Source organism: Narcine bancroftii, chromosome 6 (genome assembly GCF_036971445.1).
Source record: "Narcine bancroftii isolate sNarBan1 chromosome 6, sNarBan1.hap1, whole genome shotgun sequence".
In the NCBI taxonomy this organism is placed as follows: Eukaryota; Metazoa; Chordata; class Chondrichthyes; order Torpediniformes; family Narcinidae; genus Narcine; species Narcine bancroftii.
In genome coordinates, this window is record NC_091474.1 from 83644988 (window position 1) to 83660363 (window position 15376).

At 49.2% G+C, this 15376-nt stretch overlaps 1 protein-coding gene and 1 long non-coding RNA gene across 4 annotated transcripts in view; one reads left to right on the forward strand and one right to left on the reverse strand.

Moving 5' to 3' along the window:
• unc5b (unc-5 netrin receptor B) overlaps positions 1–14618 on the reverse strand; it is a 313598-nt gene extending 298980 nt beyond the window's left edge. For 2 of the 3 annotated variants that reach the window (XR_011340201.1, XM_069885578.1), the window contains exon 1: positions 14043–14617. Coding sequence is in view for 2 of the 3 variants with exons in the window: in XM_069885578.1 (XP_069741679.1) it covers positions 14043–14115 (73 nt within the window). In the remaining variant the exon portion in view is untranslated. Of the gene's footprint in view, positions 1–14042 lie in introns of all 3 variants that reach the window. The other variant, XM_069885579.1, reaches the window with a different exon arrangement.
• On the forward strand, positions 1753–9812 carry LOC138736300 (uncharacterized). Its single transcript, XR_011340204.1, has 2 exons — positions 1753–1983; positions 9571–9812. It is a non-coding gene; the product is annotated as an uncharacterized lncRNA (long non-coding RNA).
• Positions 14619–15376: the final 758 nt, after the last annotated feature.

Below are 15376 nucleotides of genomic sequence, written 5' to 3' on the forward strand. Positions count from 1 at the left end.
TGCCTAATCCTCCTCCATGGACAGATAAGGGGCGGAAGAGTCAGAGAAAGATGGGGAGAGACAGAGAGATCAGGTGGAAGAAGAAGACCCCCTAGAGACAGCTGCATGGAAAGTGCCATGGAAGGAAAGGAGCCATGTTCGACAATCTGATCAGGTTATAATGGTGACAGAATGGAAACTTGAGGAGGGGTGAAGAACTGATTGGACCAGGAGGGGAAGGGGATTCTGTTGGTGAAATTTAGGCAGAAGGGGATGAGAATGGATGATGCTGGGTGGGGGTATGTTAGAAAAGCATCAAAGGTTTGGTGGGGGAGGGGTGGTAGGGAAGCTCACTTGCGATTGACACCTTTCATTTATCGAACGCAGACCACCAATCAGAACACAAACAAAAGTCAAAATACCCATCTCCATCCAAGTGTGTCTGGTGGACAGTTTTACACCCAGAAAACACATTTGTGGGTCATAAATAGTATTAAATGGCCCTAGAAATGGGTATTTTTCACATGAAATAGAGGCTTGTTGATTTTCCTTTAGATTTATGATCATTCCTTTAATGTTGTTCTGCTCCACATCCTTTTGTTGCTTTCTCATGCTATTAGCATGCCCACTCGTCTCAAAAAAGGCCAGATTGCAAGAAACCATGGGTGATACCACCGATAATGCTATTTTGTTGACTCCTGGCGTTAAGGACAGCACAACTAAGGCAGTTCCACACTGAAACACTTCAGCCACTTTAATAGAGCCTGAGACACCCAGACGCATGGGTCAAAGATTCCCTGTATCACAGAATATCTCCAAGTGAGTCACTCCTTGGCCCCCAAAAGACTCCCGGTACCAATTTAAAAATACTCTTTCTGGTAATGTAATTGTACAAGGGAAAATGGGTGTGTGCGTTACCCAGCCCAAAAGAACACAAGTGATAGGAGCAGGAATAGGCCTTCTCGAGGAGGGGGTGTGGGGGGGTGGGAGATGGAAGTCAAAACTCTCACACATGCACACAAGAGGAGTAGCCAGGTTCTGAAGTTCGGAGGAGCGAGCACATAAAAAAGGTGTCACGACACATACCAGATGGTGAGTTAGTGGTTGAATGACGGACCGCACTGATTTTTCGGTGGCGTCGGACCAATGGGTGGGGGTGGGGTGGGTGAAGGCTCCCCCTGCACTCTCTCTAACTATGCCACTGACGCACGCACGCATGCACGCACAGTAAAATCCCTGGTATCTGGCACCTTGGGATTGGTAGATGCCGGATAAGTGATCCTCCCGGTTGATTGAGACTGCGTGTGACGTGAATGGAGAACTAACGGTGAGGTGCACCAATTTTAAACTTCCATTTTCATACCCATTTATTTTCCTCATTTTTTATTTTGCTTGAGGCAGTCACTTGCTTGAATTCCGGATAACAGTGTTTTACTATAATAGGGACTATTGCGGGAGAAGGGAACGGCAGCTGGAATTAGATGGAGGAGAGGACCTGCTGGGTAAGAGGCGAATGCAACAAAGAAGGGAAAGGGGATGGAAATAGATGATGAGAGGCAGGAGGAGGACCAGAGGTGGATTGGAAAGAGGAGCTGAGGGTTACCTGAGAATTAGTGAAGTGGGGCTATACTCCTGAGCAGGGAAGCCAGGGGGAATTTGGGACAGGCCTGTTCAAAATCATTTTGATATATTACAGATTGATCACCACGAGGTCACAATGAGCTATGAAACAAGAGAAACAAATGCTGAGCAGGCAATGAAATGCTGGAGGGAGTCAATGGGTCAGGCAGAATCTTTGGAGAGAAAAGGCCAGTCAACATTTCAGATCAGGACCCTTTATTGAGGTCAAAGTAGGAAGGGGTGATATCAAGTATATTGGGAGTGTGGTGATTGGACATGAAGTAGGAATGGGGGAGAGCCAGCTGGAGAGACCACCTTGGAAGTAAGAAGGTTAGAGAGAAAAGAAAAGATGGAAACAGAGGAAGCAGATCGCAGAGGAGGGAGGTAAGACATTTCAAAACTAACATCTGTTCAGTTGTGGGTGGCGCAGTTATAGCGCCAACGATCATGTCCAGGGTTCAAATCCCACACTATCTGTAAGGAGCTTATATGTTCCTCCTGTGCCTACATGGGTTTTCCCCGGGAGCTCCGGTTTCCTCCCACCATTCAAAATGTACTGGGGGTTGTAGGTCAATTAGGTGTGTTTGGGCGGCACGGGCTGAAAGGGCCTGTTATCATACTCTACGTCTAAATTTTAAAAATTAAGTTTGCAAACGAGAATTATGTTTCAATGTAATAATTTACTGCATGGTACAAAGGAGGAATAATTCAATACTAATCACTGCAGTGGGATACACGGTCAGTTTTAGGGCAAGATCAAAAAAGGGGTTCATGCTTTTGGTGGAACACACCCAGATGCATTGAAAAACACTCCAAGTCCACAAGGAGACTTAACTCTGTACTCAAAGTACAACCTATAGGTTCAAAGGCAACTCACCCTTGCCCACCTCAGGATCAAGTTCCTCTCTCAATACTCAACAGCACGGCTAATTGACATGGAGACTAACTCAAGGGCCAAAAGTATTAGATATTCACTAATTAATCCAATTGGGAATTTGGGAGAAAACTTTCCACAGAATGCGTTGAGAACATGAAATGTACAGTCACCCTTAGATGGAACATTTGAGATAATTGGCTGGATCAAGGCACAAGGGACTGAAAGAGAAGCAAAAATGGGTTAAACGAAGACAGATTATATGAATGCCAGAATCTACCAATTTTGGACTGAATGGACCGATTTTGTACATGCTTGAAGCGACCCCTCTAGCTTTTGGAATGAACATTACAGAATTGTTTGTTTCTTTCGTAAAGAAGTCATTGCTTTAAAAGAGAACATATATTCACACAAACTCGGAATAGTTGTGGCTTTAGGGCAATTTAAATGCTGCCACACATTAACACAAAGGCATTGACAATTATGATATTAGAAAGACATGAATATGTTTATTGACAAATGTAAATCTTTTCCCCTTAGATCCTCTCTCGATATTAGTCTCAAATGCCACTAAAGTCATTTGATGTACTGTTTGCCTCCTGCACAACTCTGAGGTTTGATAACATCAGCTCAGAAAAGTTCACTCTATTAAGATAAAGGCAGCAAGGAGAATAGTTTTGCAACTCTGCAACAGCTTCCAAAAAAAGCAAGCAGGCTCTTACAATGCAGTTCCGCATGACCAAGCCAATTCATTTTATCTACTGAGTTATAATCCTCTTCAAATTGTCAGGGTCACTTTTCCTCAGCTCCTACCCTCCTTGCTAATTGCTCTTTAGGGTTCTGAGTTCTGGTGCTGCTTGAAAGGAGTTTGTATTCCCAGTGTCTGCGTGGGTTTTCTCCGGGGGCTCCAGTTTCCTCCCACCTGGGAGTTGTAGGTCAATTCGGTGCAACTGGGCACACAGGCCGGAAGGGCCTGTTACCATGCTGTATGTCTAAAAAAAAATTATTTTCAAGTCCCACTGGAGAGACACTGAGCAAACAAACAATGGGCTGCTGGGGGAACTCAGCGAGGGAGGCAGCATCCACAGGCAGAAATGGACAGTCAAGGTTTTGAGTCAAGTCTCTACAATGTTTCCCCTCTTTGGATGGAAATCAAAAATCCCATGATAATATTTGAATAGAGAGCACAGGAGGTTAACGTGCTAACCAGCCATTTCTCTTTGTGGAGCTTGCTGATATCAAACTGGCTCTTGTTGTTCAGATAACAGTGATGACTCATTGGTGGATGACTGTTTTTCTTATGTTCTGAGAGATCTTCTTTGGCTTGGCTTCGCGGACGAAGATTTATGGAGGGGGTAAAAAAGTCCACGTCAGCTGCAGGCTCGTTTGTGGCTGACCAGTCCGATGCGGGACAGGCAGACACGATTGCAGCGGTTGCAAGGGAAAATTGGTTGGTTGGGGTTGGGTGTTGGGTTTTTCCTCCTTTGCCTTTTGTCAGTGAGGTGGGCTCTGCGGTCTTCTTCAAAGGAGGCTGCTGCCCGCCAAACTGTGAGGCGCCAAGATGCACGGTTTGAGGCGTTATCAGCCCACTGGCGGTGGTCAATGTGGCAGGCACCAAGAGATTTCTTTAGGCAGTCCTTGTACCTTTTCTTTGGTGCACCTCTGTCACGGTGGCCAGTGGAGAGCTCGCCATATAATACGATCTTGGGAAGGCGATGGTCCTCCATTCTGGAGACGTGACCCATCCAGCACAGCTGGATCTTCAGCAGCGTGGACTCGATGCTGTCGACCTCTGCCATCTCGAGTACCTCGACGTTAGGGGTGTGAGCGCTCCAATGGATGTTGAGGATGGAGCGGAGACAACGCTGGTGGAAGCGTTCTAGGAGCCGTAGGTGGTGCCGGTAGAGGACCCATGATTCGGAGCCGAACAGGAGTGTGGGTATGACAACGGCTCTGTATACGCTTATCTTTGTGAGGTTTTTCAGTTGGTTGTTTTTCCAGACTCTTTTGTGTAGTCTTCCAAAGGCGCTATTTGCCTTGGCGAGTCTGTTGTCTATCTCATTGTCGATCCTTGCATCTGATGAAATGGTGCAGCCGAGATAGGTAAACTGGTTGACCATTTTCCATTTCTGAGAGATATTTGAAAGATAAAAATGTAGGTGTTTGTTTTCCACTGACTTGCTATCACAAAGGCTGTATTTCTTTCCATCAGGGAAGGTAAATTTCAAAGCCTCTAGATGTCACTATGACACACCATAGAGGCCAGTCCACAGGAAGCCATGAAATGCCATCTAGTGGTAGACTCTTGGGAGCCTTTGATTTCTTGAGGGAATTAACATTAAAGAATCTGTTACCTTCTGAACTAAGTTGACAGTAATTTCAAAGTGCATTAAAGCACCAATTACAACCAGGTGCGCCTCATTTCACAAATGCTGAAACTGCCCAACTATCTACAGATATCCCCAGTCAACTCATTGCAGTGTCTCTCAAGACTCCAGTTTACATGTTTATAGCCTCCACTAATAATGCTTTACGATGAGCTAATCACAGATCAGACCCTCCTGTTTATGTTGCAGTGAAGTGGTACATTATTACACAGTCCAGTGGAGTGAGGACAGTGTCATTAGTTCGCCCTATAAACCATTCTGCAAGACCTTGAATACCCACACGGAAACTTTCGTAGGTGTGACTGAAGAACACAAAGAAATTTCAACCAACAGAAAGATCACTGATGCATCTCCACAAACAGTATTAAACAAACATCCATTTTATAAAAAGCAGTGATTCTGACCATGTTTTATCAACAAGTCAACAATTATCCAAAGAAAGTTTTTTTAATATTAAATTTGCTGAGTCACCATTCCCCTCAATGGGATTTAAAAGAGAGAGTTGGTTGTCCATCACAGAATTTACAGGCTGCCAATCCACGACATGAAAGCTCCACATATCACTCCCAACTTCTCTTCAGCTCATTCCCCCACCCATCACTTTATCAAGTATTTCTTCAGATGTGTCAGGATGCTGCAACTTTCTGCTACTTTGTCTTTGAGAACATTGAACATAAACCTGGCAGGGTACAAAGATGGGGCCAATGGGTGAGGGGATGGACTCAGAGTCGGATTCAAAGTTGAGGCTAAATGTGGATTTACTGGTTTAAAAAAACACCCTGATTTTGAAGCCCTTTCCCACAAATGTTTCATGTCTAGTTATACAGGAAGATGAGCTAACAGTGCACTGTGCGATCAAGGGACCAGCAGGATATACAATGCACATTAAGAATTGACAGGTCTAGCTCATTCCAGTCTGTTGCTGTCTCCAGGACACAGGCTGGTCACCAAGTGAAGATTTCAAGTTGAGCAGCTGCAAAACCGAAGGCTTGTAGAGAATGAACAGGCTTACTTTGGTGGGGTGGGGAGGGGGAGGGAGGAAGGGGTGTGAGAGAGGGAGAGGGGTATGAGAGGAGGAGAAAGGGAGGTGAGGGAGTCAGGGTGAGAGAGGAAGGGGTTGAGAGAGGGAGGGAGGGTATGGGGAAAGAGGAAAAGAGAGTGTGACAAGAAGGGTATATGGCAATGGTTCTCAACGTTTTTCTTTCCACTCACATTCCACTTTAAGTATTCCCTATGCCACTAGGGCTTTGTGATTAGTAAGGTGGTATGTGGGTGGAAAGAAAGAGTTCGAAAACCACTGTTTTAATCATCCCTAATTGACTCGTTATGTGTACGGTTTCATAACTCCAAAGGAAATGGGCCAATGACAATTTTTCTCTAGCAAAATATTTCAGTCACAATTGAGTCTAGACCAGAAATTCTCAACTTTCCCTTCCCACTCACATACCACTTTAAGCAATCCCTTACTAACCACAGACTACGAAAAGCATAGGGATTACTTAAAGTGGTATGTGAGTGGAAAGAAAATGGTTGAGAACCACTGGTATGTGGGGAGTGAAGAAAGAGTGAAATAGGGGCGAAATAATTTGAGTGGGACAAGATGATGAGAGTTTATTGTCATATACACAAGAACAACATCCAATGCACTGGAATTCTTATTTGCTGCAGCCACAGATAACCAACAGCAACAATATAAATTACCACTACATGTCAAGTCTGATCAAGAGACAATGATTATAAAAAGATAAACACATATTCACAGTGCAAGAAAAAAAAATTGGCATTAGGTGATGGAATGGGAACAAAGCTACAGATATAAAACCTGCAGAGTTGAGGAACCAGAAGAATGAAAATACCACCTGAATTTACATAAGGTACGGGTATCGTTCACAATCAACAGTGAATGGAATTTTACAAGCATTTTCAAATATCAAAGCATGTCAGACACATTAAACTAGACTCACAAAACTGTTAACTGTGTAGATAGATAATCAGCATCTAAACAAGCCCACTGAGAGAATCCTGATCCCTCCAACAGGATTTTACAACATAATTTATGTCACAACAATTGTTACAAATTCTGCTCCAGAATTGCCCTCCAGTTCCAGAACAGTTTCAGTTCACGAGTGAAGACCAACCAATGTTTAAGCCTGGAGTTGGTTCTTGTTGATGGAAATTTACCAGATACTGTAAATTTGCCTCTATTAGATCTTTGGATGTCATGGACCATCATTCCTTGCAGGGCAGAAGACTACATCCTATCCCTGGCAGGAAATTGCCAAGCCTGATTTGGGCAAAACCTACAACTTATCAGTAACTTCAGAAAAATGCTACAGTATCAAGCAATCTGCCTGGCAATATTTGTATTGGAAATAGAAAAAAACACAGAAATGCTGGAGGAACTCAGCCAATCTCACAGCATCCATAGGAGGTAAATATATATCACACTGATGTTTTGGGCATGAAAAAGGATACATTTTATATACATTCCAGACCATCAGGGAACTTGCTGAGCGAAAAACTGAGGATTGGTGCACCAATGCAAAGATTTGTGGGGAAGGACCAGAGGCTAGGGTCTTCTTTGCTAACGGACATTGAGGGGTTGAGACTGGTGGGGAAGGTCATCAAACAACGGAGGAAGTAATAACCCATGTGTCCCCATTAGAGGCAGGGGTAGTAATATAAATAGTTAACCCTACAATTCAGGCACCTGCTTGCTTTGAACTCACACCCTTAAGAAGGGCTCAGGCCCAAAATATTGGTACAGGTATACTTTACGAAACGAGAGTGTTCCTACGGAACCTTTCATAAGCCAAAATGCCGTAAAGCAAAGAAGCGATTACCATTGATTTCTCTGGGAAAATTTTTTGAGTATTCCTAGACCCCAAATATATCCTTACCAAATAACACATCAAACCTAAAATAACATTTAATAAAAGCAGGAACATGATAAATACACAGTCTATATTAAGTAGAAACAATGTATGTATAGTTAGGCTGAGTCTTCGGAGATTGGGGTGGTGGGAGGTACAGGAGACTGGGATGTAGGAGAGAGAGGAAGAGCTGCTCAGGGTGCACTTGCAGAATCTATAATGCCTCACTGCTTTCGTAAAAGCAAAAATCCTTTTGTAAAAATAAACCCAGGTTTATTCATAAAAGCAAATTTGCGTAAAGCGAGAATTTGTAAAGCAGGTATACCTGTAAGATAGCTTTACCTCCTCTGGACAATGCGAGACCAGCTGAGTTCCTCCAGCATTTCTGTGCTTTTACTACAATCACAGCATTTGCATCCTTGCATATTTCATTGGAAAGATAACTAATTGCTGAAAATAAACTTAATATGCAGGAATTTTTCAAAAACCAGGTCAGGCACTATCTGTGGGGAGAGAGAAATAGTTTCTCTTCCTATAGACACTGAGTGCTTCCAGCAGCTTTTGCTTTTCTTCCCAATTTCTTGTGTTTCTGCATCAATACCAAACTAAAATTGTGTGCGGTGGGGAAGGAGTGCAGATTTGGGTGTGAATATGCATGAGGGAGGGGTGTGAGAGTGCCGAATGTATGAGAGGTTAGTGAGGATAAAACTGAATCAAGAGATCAACCTAAATCAAAGTATTGAATATAGGAGCTGGGATGTGATGGTTGTACAAGACATTGGTGAGGCAAAATTTGGAGTATTGTGTACAGTTTGTTCACTTAGCTACAGGAAATATATCAGTAATAATGAAAGGGTGTGGAGAAGATTGATTGGGATGTTGCTCAGACTTCAGGAACTGAGTGAAATGGGAAGGTTAAACAGGTTAGCACTTTACTCCCTGAAGTGGAGAAGAATGAGGGGAGATACGATACAAAATTATGAGGGGTCTCGACAGAATAAATGTAATTAGGTTTTTCCACTGAGGTAGGTGAGATACAAACCAGAGGAAAGAGGTTCAGGGTGAAAAGGGAAGATTCTAGGCAGGAGAACATTAGAGGGAACTTCTTCACAGAGAGAGTGGTGGGAGAGTGGAACAGCTTCCAGCTGAAGTGGTGGATGCAGGCTCAATTTTAACATTTAAGAAAAATTTGGACAGGTACATGGATGGGAGGGGTATGTTGGTCAATGGACTGGGTGCAGGTCAATGGGACAGGCAGAATAATAGTTTGGTACAGACTCAAAGGGCTGAAGGGTCTGTTTTCTGTGCATGCTTGTAAGTGATCTGCCCTGAGACTTGAAGTTCCACATTTTCAATGCTTGGAGTTGATCAGATTAAATTCTTGGTATGCAAACCAGTCGGCACATGGCAAGACCTCTGAGAGGAACCGCTTTGTACATCTCATCCGAGGCATCCAGCCTTTAACCTGGGAACGTTATCATCCCCATGAACTTCGGGATATGTTAACCATCTTGTGCTCTGTTCAGCCACCTCTGTGTTTGTTTGGTTTGGGCAGAGAGAGCTGCGCTCCTTTTCAGTGGATGGTGTCAGCCGAGGAACCCCTCAGCTGCCCTATGTCTTACACCAGATCTGTGGTGACCAGGGTGAAATGGCAGGGTCACCTTAACCACATCTTTCAAGACGAGTTTTACCAAACTAATAAGTCACCTTCTCCCCCAAGGGGACACCTGCCCACCGCAGCTCACCAAACAACCCCAGTCATGTTCACACAGTTGCATTTCTCACCCCAACCCCAAACTTTCCCAAAATAAAACCCAAACGTTATTTCTCCCTGCAGGGTGATGCTCCACACTATTCAGAACATTGCAAGGACCGGATCTACTGGGAAACGGAACCCACTCCCATACACATCAGCCAGAAAGCCAGGCCAGAGTGCGGGGTCCTGTGACTGGCCATTGTGTGCGATTGTGGGACGCCCGTTCCCAACAGCCACCCCCCCAAAAAAAACTACCCACTTTCCCACTACCAACTCCCACAGGACCGCCTGTGGTTTTCCATGAATAAGCGGCATGAAAGCTTCACCATTTCCATTCAAAACTGGGACCTGGTGAGAGAGAGATAGAGAGCGTATGCGTGAGAGAGAGAGAGAGAGAGAGAGAGAGAGAGAGAGGGAGAGAGAGAGGGAGAGAGAGAGGGAGAGAGAGAGGGAGAGAGAGAGGGAGAGAGAGAGAGCATGGGCGAGAGAGGGAGAGGGGGCGAGAGAGAGAGCATGGGCGAGAGAGAGAGAGGGGGCGAGAGAGAGAAAAGGGGCGAGAGGGAGAGAGGGCGAGAGAGAGAGAGAGAGAGAGGGGGGGTGGGAGGGAGGGAGGGAGGGGGCGGGAGGGAGGGAGGGAGGGAGGGGGGGGGCGGGAGGGAGGGAGGGAGGGGGCGGGAGGGAGGGAGGGAGGGAGGGAGGGGGAGGGAGGGAGGGAGGGGGCGGGGGGGAGGGAGGGGGCGGGGGGAGGGAGGGGGCGGGTGGCAGCGGGGGCGGGTGGCAGCGGGGGCGGGTGGCAGCGGGGGCGGGTGGCAGCGGGGGCGCGTGGCAGCGGGGGCGCGTGGCAGCGGGGGGCGCGTGGCAGCGGGGGCGCGTGGCAGCGGGGGCGCGTGGCAGCGGGGGCGCGTGGCAGCGGGGGCGCGTGGCAGCGGGGGCGCGTGGCAGCGGGGGAGCGGCAGGGAGGGAGCGGCAGCGGGGGAGCGGCAGGGGGGGAGCGGCAGGGGGGGAGCGGCAGCCGGGGAGCGGCAGGGGGGGAGCGGCAGCCGGGGAGCGGCAGGGGGGGAGCGGCAGGGGGGGAGCGGCAGGGGGGGAGCGGCAGGGGGGGAGAGGGCGCGCGGGAGAGGGCGCGCGGGAGAGGGCGCGCGGGAGAGGGCGCGCGGGAGAGGGCGCGCGGGAGAGGGCGCGCGGGAGAGGGCGCGCGGGAGAGGGCGCGCGGGAGAGGGCGCGCGGGAGAGGGCGCGCGGGAGAGGGCGCGCGGGAGAGAGAGGGCGCGCGAGCGAGAGAGGGCGCGCGAGCGAGAGAGGGCGCGCGAGCGAGAGAGGGCGCGCGAGCGAGAGAGGGCGCGCGAGCGAGAGTGGAAGCGAGCGAGAGTGCAAGCGAGCGAGAGTGCAAGCGAGCGAGAGTGCAAGCGAGCGAGAGTGCAAGCGAGCGAGAGTGCAAGCGAGCGAGAGTGCAAGCGAGCGAGAGTGCAAGCGAGCGAGAGTGCAAGCGAGCGAGAGAGCAAGCGAGCGAGAGAGCAAGCGAGCGAGAGAGCAAGCGAGCGAGAGAGCAAGCGAGCGAGAGAGCAAGCGAGCGAGAGAGCAAGCGAGCGAGAGAGCAAGCGAGCGAGAGAGCAAGCGAGCGAGAGAGCAAGCGAGCGAGAGTGGAAGCGAGCGAGTGAGCGGAAGCGAGCGAGAGTGGAAGCGAGCGAGAGTGGAAGCGAGCGAGAGTGGAAGCGAGCGAGAGTGGAAGCGAGCGAGAGTGGAAGCGAGCGAGAGTGGAAGCGAGCGAGAGTGTAAGCGAGCGAGAGTGGAAGCGAGCGAGAGTGTAAGCGAGCGAGAGTGTAAGCGAGCGAGAGTGTAAGCGAGAGAGAGTGTAAGCGAGAGAGAGTGTAAGCGAGAGAGAGTGTAAGCGAGAGAGAGTGTAAGCGAGAGAGAGTGTAAGCGAGAGAGAGTGTAAGCGAGAGAGAGTGTAAGCGAGAGAGAGTGTAAGCGAGAGAGAGTGTAAACGAGAAAGAGAGTGTAAGCGAGAAAGAGAGTGTAAGCGAGAAAGAGAGTGTAAGCGAGAAAGAGAGTGTAAGCGAGCGAGAGTGTAAGCGAGCGAGAGTGTAAGCGAGCGAGAGTGTAAGCGAGCGAGAGTGTAAGCGAGCGAGAGTGTAAGCGAGCGAGAGTGTAAGCGAGAGTGTAAGCGAGAGTGTAAGCGAGAGAGAGTGTAAGCGAGAGAGAGTGTAAGCGAGAGAGAGTGTAAGCGAGCGAGAGTGTAAGCGAGCGAGAGTGTAAGCGAGCGAGAGTGTAAGCGAGCGAGAGTGTAAGCGAGCGAGAGTGTAAGCGAGCGAGAGTGTAAGCGAGCGAGAGTGTAAGCGAGCGAGAGTGTAAGCGAGCGAGAGTGTAAGCGAGCGAGAGTGTAAGCGAGCGAGAGTGTAAGCGAGCGAGAGTGTAAGCGAGCGAGAGTGTAAGCGAGCGAGAGTGTAAGCGAGCGAGAGTGTAAGCGAGCGAGAGTGTAAGCGAGCGAGAGTGTAAGCGAGCGAGAGTGTAAGCGAGCGAGAGTGTAAGCGAGCGAGAGTGTAAGCGAGCGAGAGTGTAAGCGAGCGAGAGTGTAAGCGAGCGAGAGTGTAAGCGAGCGAGAGTGTAAGCGAGCGAGAGTGTAAGCGAGAGTGTAAGCGAGAGTGTAAGCGAGAGTGTAAGCGAGAGAGAGTGTAAGCGAGAGAGAGTGTAAGCGAGAGAGAGTGTAAGCGAGCGAGAGTGTAAGCGAGCGAGAGTGTAAGCGAGCGAGAGTGTAAGCGAGCGAGAGTGTAAGCGAGCGAGAGTGTAAGCGAGCGAGAGTGTAAGCGAGCGAGAGTGTAAGCGAGCGAGAGTGTAAGCGAGCGAGAGTGTAAGCGAGAGTGTAAGCGAGAGTGTAAGCGAGAGAGAGTGTAAGCGAGAGAGAGTGTAAGCGAGAGAGAGTGTAAGCGAGCGAGAGTGTAAGCGAGCGAGAGTGTAAGCGAGCGAGAGTGTAAGCGAGCGAGAGTGTAAGCGAGCGAGAGTGTAAGCGAGCGAGAGTGTAAGCGAGCGAGAGTGTAAGCGAGCGAGAGTGTAAGCGAGCGAGAGTGTAAGCGAGCGAGAGTGTAAGCGAGCGAGAGTGTAAGCGAGCGAGAGTGTAAGCGAGCGAGAGTGTAAGCGAGCGAGAGTGTAAGCGAGCGAGAGTGTAAGCGAGCGAGAGTGTAAGCGAGCGAGAGTGTAAGCGAGCGAGAGTGTAAGCGAGAGAGAGTGTAAGCGAGAGAGAGTGTAAGCGAGAGAGAGTGTAAGCGAGAGAGAGTGTAAGCGAGAGAGAGTGTAAGCGAGAAAGAGAGTGTAAGCGAGAAAGAGAGTGTAAGCGAGAAAGAGAGTGTAAGCGAGAAAGAGAGTGTAAGCGAGAAAGAGAGTGAAAGTGAGAAAGAGAGAGATGCCAAACATAAAGCATCTTCCTGGGTGTTCAGGATGGGCCAGTGAAGGGGAGAAGGACAAGGGTGGAGGGAAAGAATATGGAAAGGGCAAATGGAGAGTGAGGTGGGGGGAGGAGAAGGCATGGGGTGAGAGGAATTGTTAGAGAGAGAGAGAAAATGAGGGAGGGAATGAGAGAAAGAGGGGTGAGAGAGGGAGGGGGGGTTGAGAGTAAAACAATAAAGAGGTAGCCTGGTGGGAGATGGGGGGAGAGAGAACCGAGGGAGTGCTAGAAGAGGATCTGTGCAGGGGCAGTAGGGAAATTTGACGCAAGGAGGGAAGGAAAAGAGATGGGAAGGAGGGGCGTGGGCTGCTGTGGAGGGAAGGTAGAATGGAATATGAGGTAGAAGAGAAAAGAGGACTGAAGGTCAGGAGTGGAGTGTGAGGTTGTGAGGGTCAGGAGGGGGTTTGGGAGGGTGTGGGTGGGTGAGGGTCAGGAGGGGGTTTGGGAGGGTGTGGGTGGGTGAGGGTCGAGGGTGTGGGTGTGTGAAGGTTAGGATGGAGTGGTGGAAGGTGTGTGAGGGTGAGGAGAGGGGTGGAAGGTGGGTGAGGGTCAGGAGAGGGGTGGAAGGTGGGTGAGGGTCAGGAGAGGGGTGGAAGGTGGGTGAGCAGTGGAGTTGATGGGCCAAGAGTTCTTGTTCGCTCGGGAAGGACAGGGAGGGTGGGGCAAACTTCACCCCTCCGTATCCCGGCACAACGTTCCCCGCAGCTCCCCGTGTCCGCTCAGCACGCCGGAGCCCGGAGACATCGCTCGCTACTCATGGGAGGGAATGTGGCCCCTTCTACCCCCGAGTATGAGAAGGACAAGAGGGGAAGGGGTGTCATCTAACGGCCCAGTGGGCAGCAGAGACGAGGCGGGGTTTGGCAGCTCAATGTCGGGAGGAGGGGGTGAAAAAATAACTTTTTCCTCCTTGAGCCACAGGTCTGGGGGGGGGGGGGGGGGGGTGAAGGAGGAAGAATTAGGAACCTCAAACATCTCCGGAGCGGCCCCAGCCCGGCTACTTCAACCTGGACCAGCGCGGACCAGTCTGCCTGCTTCCACCTGGACCAGCCCGCCTGCTTCACCCGACCGCCTCGGAACTGAGCGAATGCGAAGGCTGATCAGCCCACACTTCTTACCTGCCCGACAGAGGCCGAAGATGCAGAGAAGCAGACTGCCAGCCGCCAGCCTGAGTGACCGCGACTTGAACATAACGAGGATTCTGCTCTCTCCTCTCCCGGCCAAGGCGGAACGAGTTGGGGGACAGACACACTTGCTTTCTCGCTCTCCTCTCCTTGCGATAACCCACTCCCGGAATATATGGTGGAGGGAGGGGGGGGGGGGTACTTATTACAGTAAATGTTTACAGCAATGCTAAAAAAAAAACCTTGATTCCCCCCCCCAGGCGAATAAACTGGTCGCAGAGTCGTCAAGGTTCAGGTTTCTTCCAATCACTTTGAAATCCCAAGTTGTGGCTGCTGGTCATTTCAGCTCCGTGCAGTCACTCTCCTTGTCTGTACATCTCGCAGCCAGACACACAGTAGTGCCCCGACCGACCACTTTCCCTCAAGGTGTAATGAAACAGCCCAGAGAGTTCCGCCTCCAAAAAAAATAGAAATCCTTCGGCAGGCAGCCCTCGGGAACAGTCGCAAAACCCGGCAGCTTCCAGCACTCCCAATCCCTCCCAACCCTCTCCCAGGAACAGGCGATCCGATCCTCCTCCAATCCGGGAGGCAGCGTTCCTGAGCAACTCAACCTCTAACACACGGAGCAGTTTCCTCGCCCAGCGGCAGGATGCATCTGCGAGGAAGCTCCCCCCAGTTGTCGCTCTTCCTCAACCTGACTGATGGAAATCAAGTCGACTGATAGCATAGATTGTAAATTCTTTATTATTAATATGTTCTGGAAGCCTGACCTCGATTTCCCCTCCAATTAATTTAAAGTAACGACCACATGGGCGATAACGGGGCTTCATACATTATCCATTGTGTATCCAAATTTAAGTTAGAACGGAGCCTTCGTTTTCAAGCGAATTATTGTTGACCTGGTCAAATTGTGAATAAATATAGCCTCGAATTAATTTAAAGCATTTTTTTTATATCGGAGAGGAAAACATACACTCTCTAAATTAAAACACGAAAGTCTGCAGGCAGGCACCGAGAATGAAGTCAAAACGCAAAGCTGGAGAAACTCAGCTGGTATGTAGCAAAGATAAAGATACATAACCAACAGTGTCCTTTATGTAGCAAAGATAAAGATACATCACCAACAGTGTCCTTTATGTAGCAAAGATAAAGATACATCACCAACAGTGTCCTTTATGTAGCAAAGATTAGTGTTTCAGGCTTCAGCCTTGATGAAGGGCTCAAGCCCGAAACGTTGGTTGTGATCTTTGTCACATAAAGTACCCTGACCTGCTGAGTTTCTCCGGCAATGCGTTTAGACATTCTCTCTCTCAACTTCCATCGTCGTT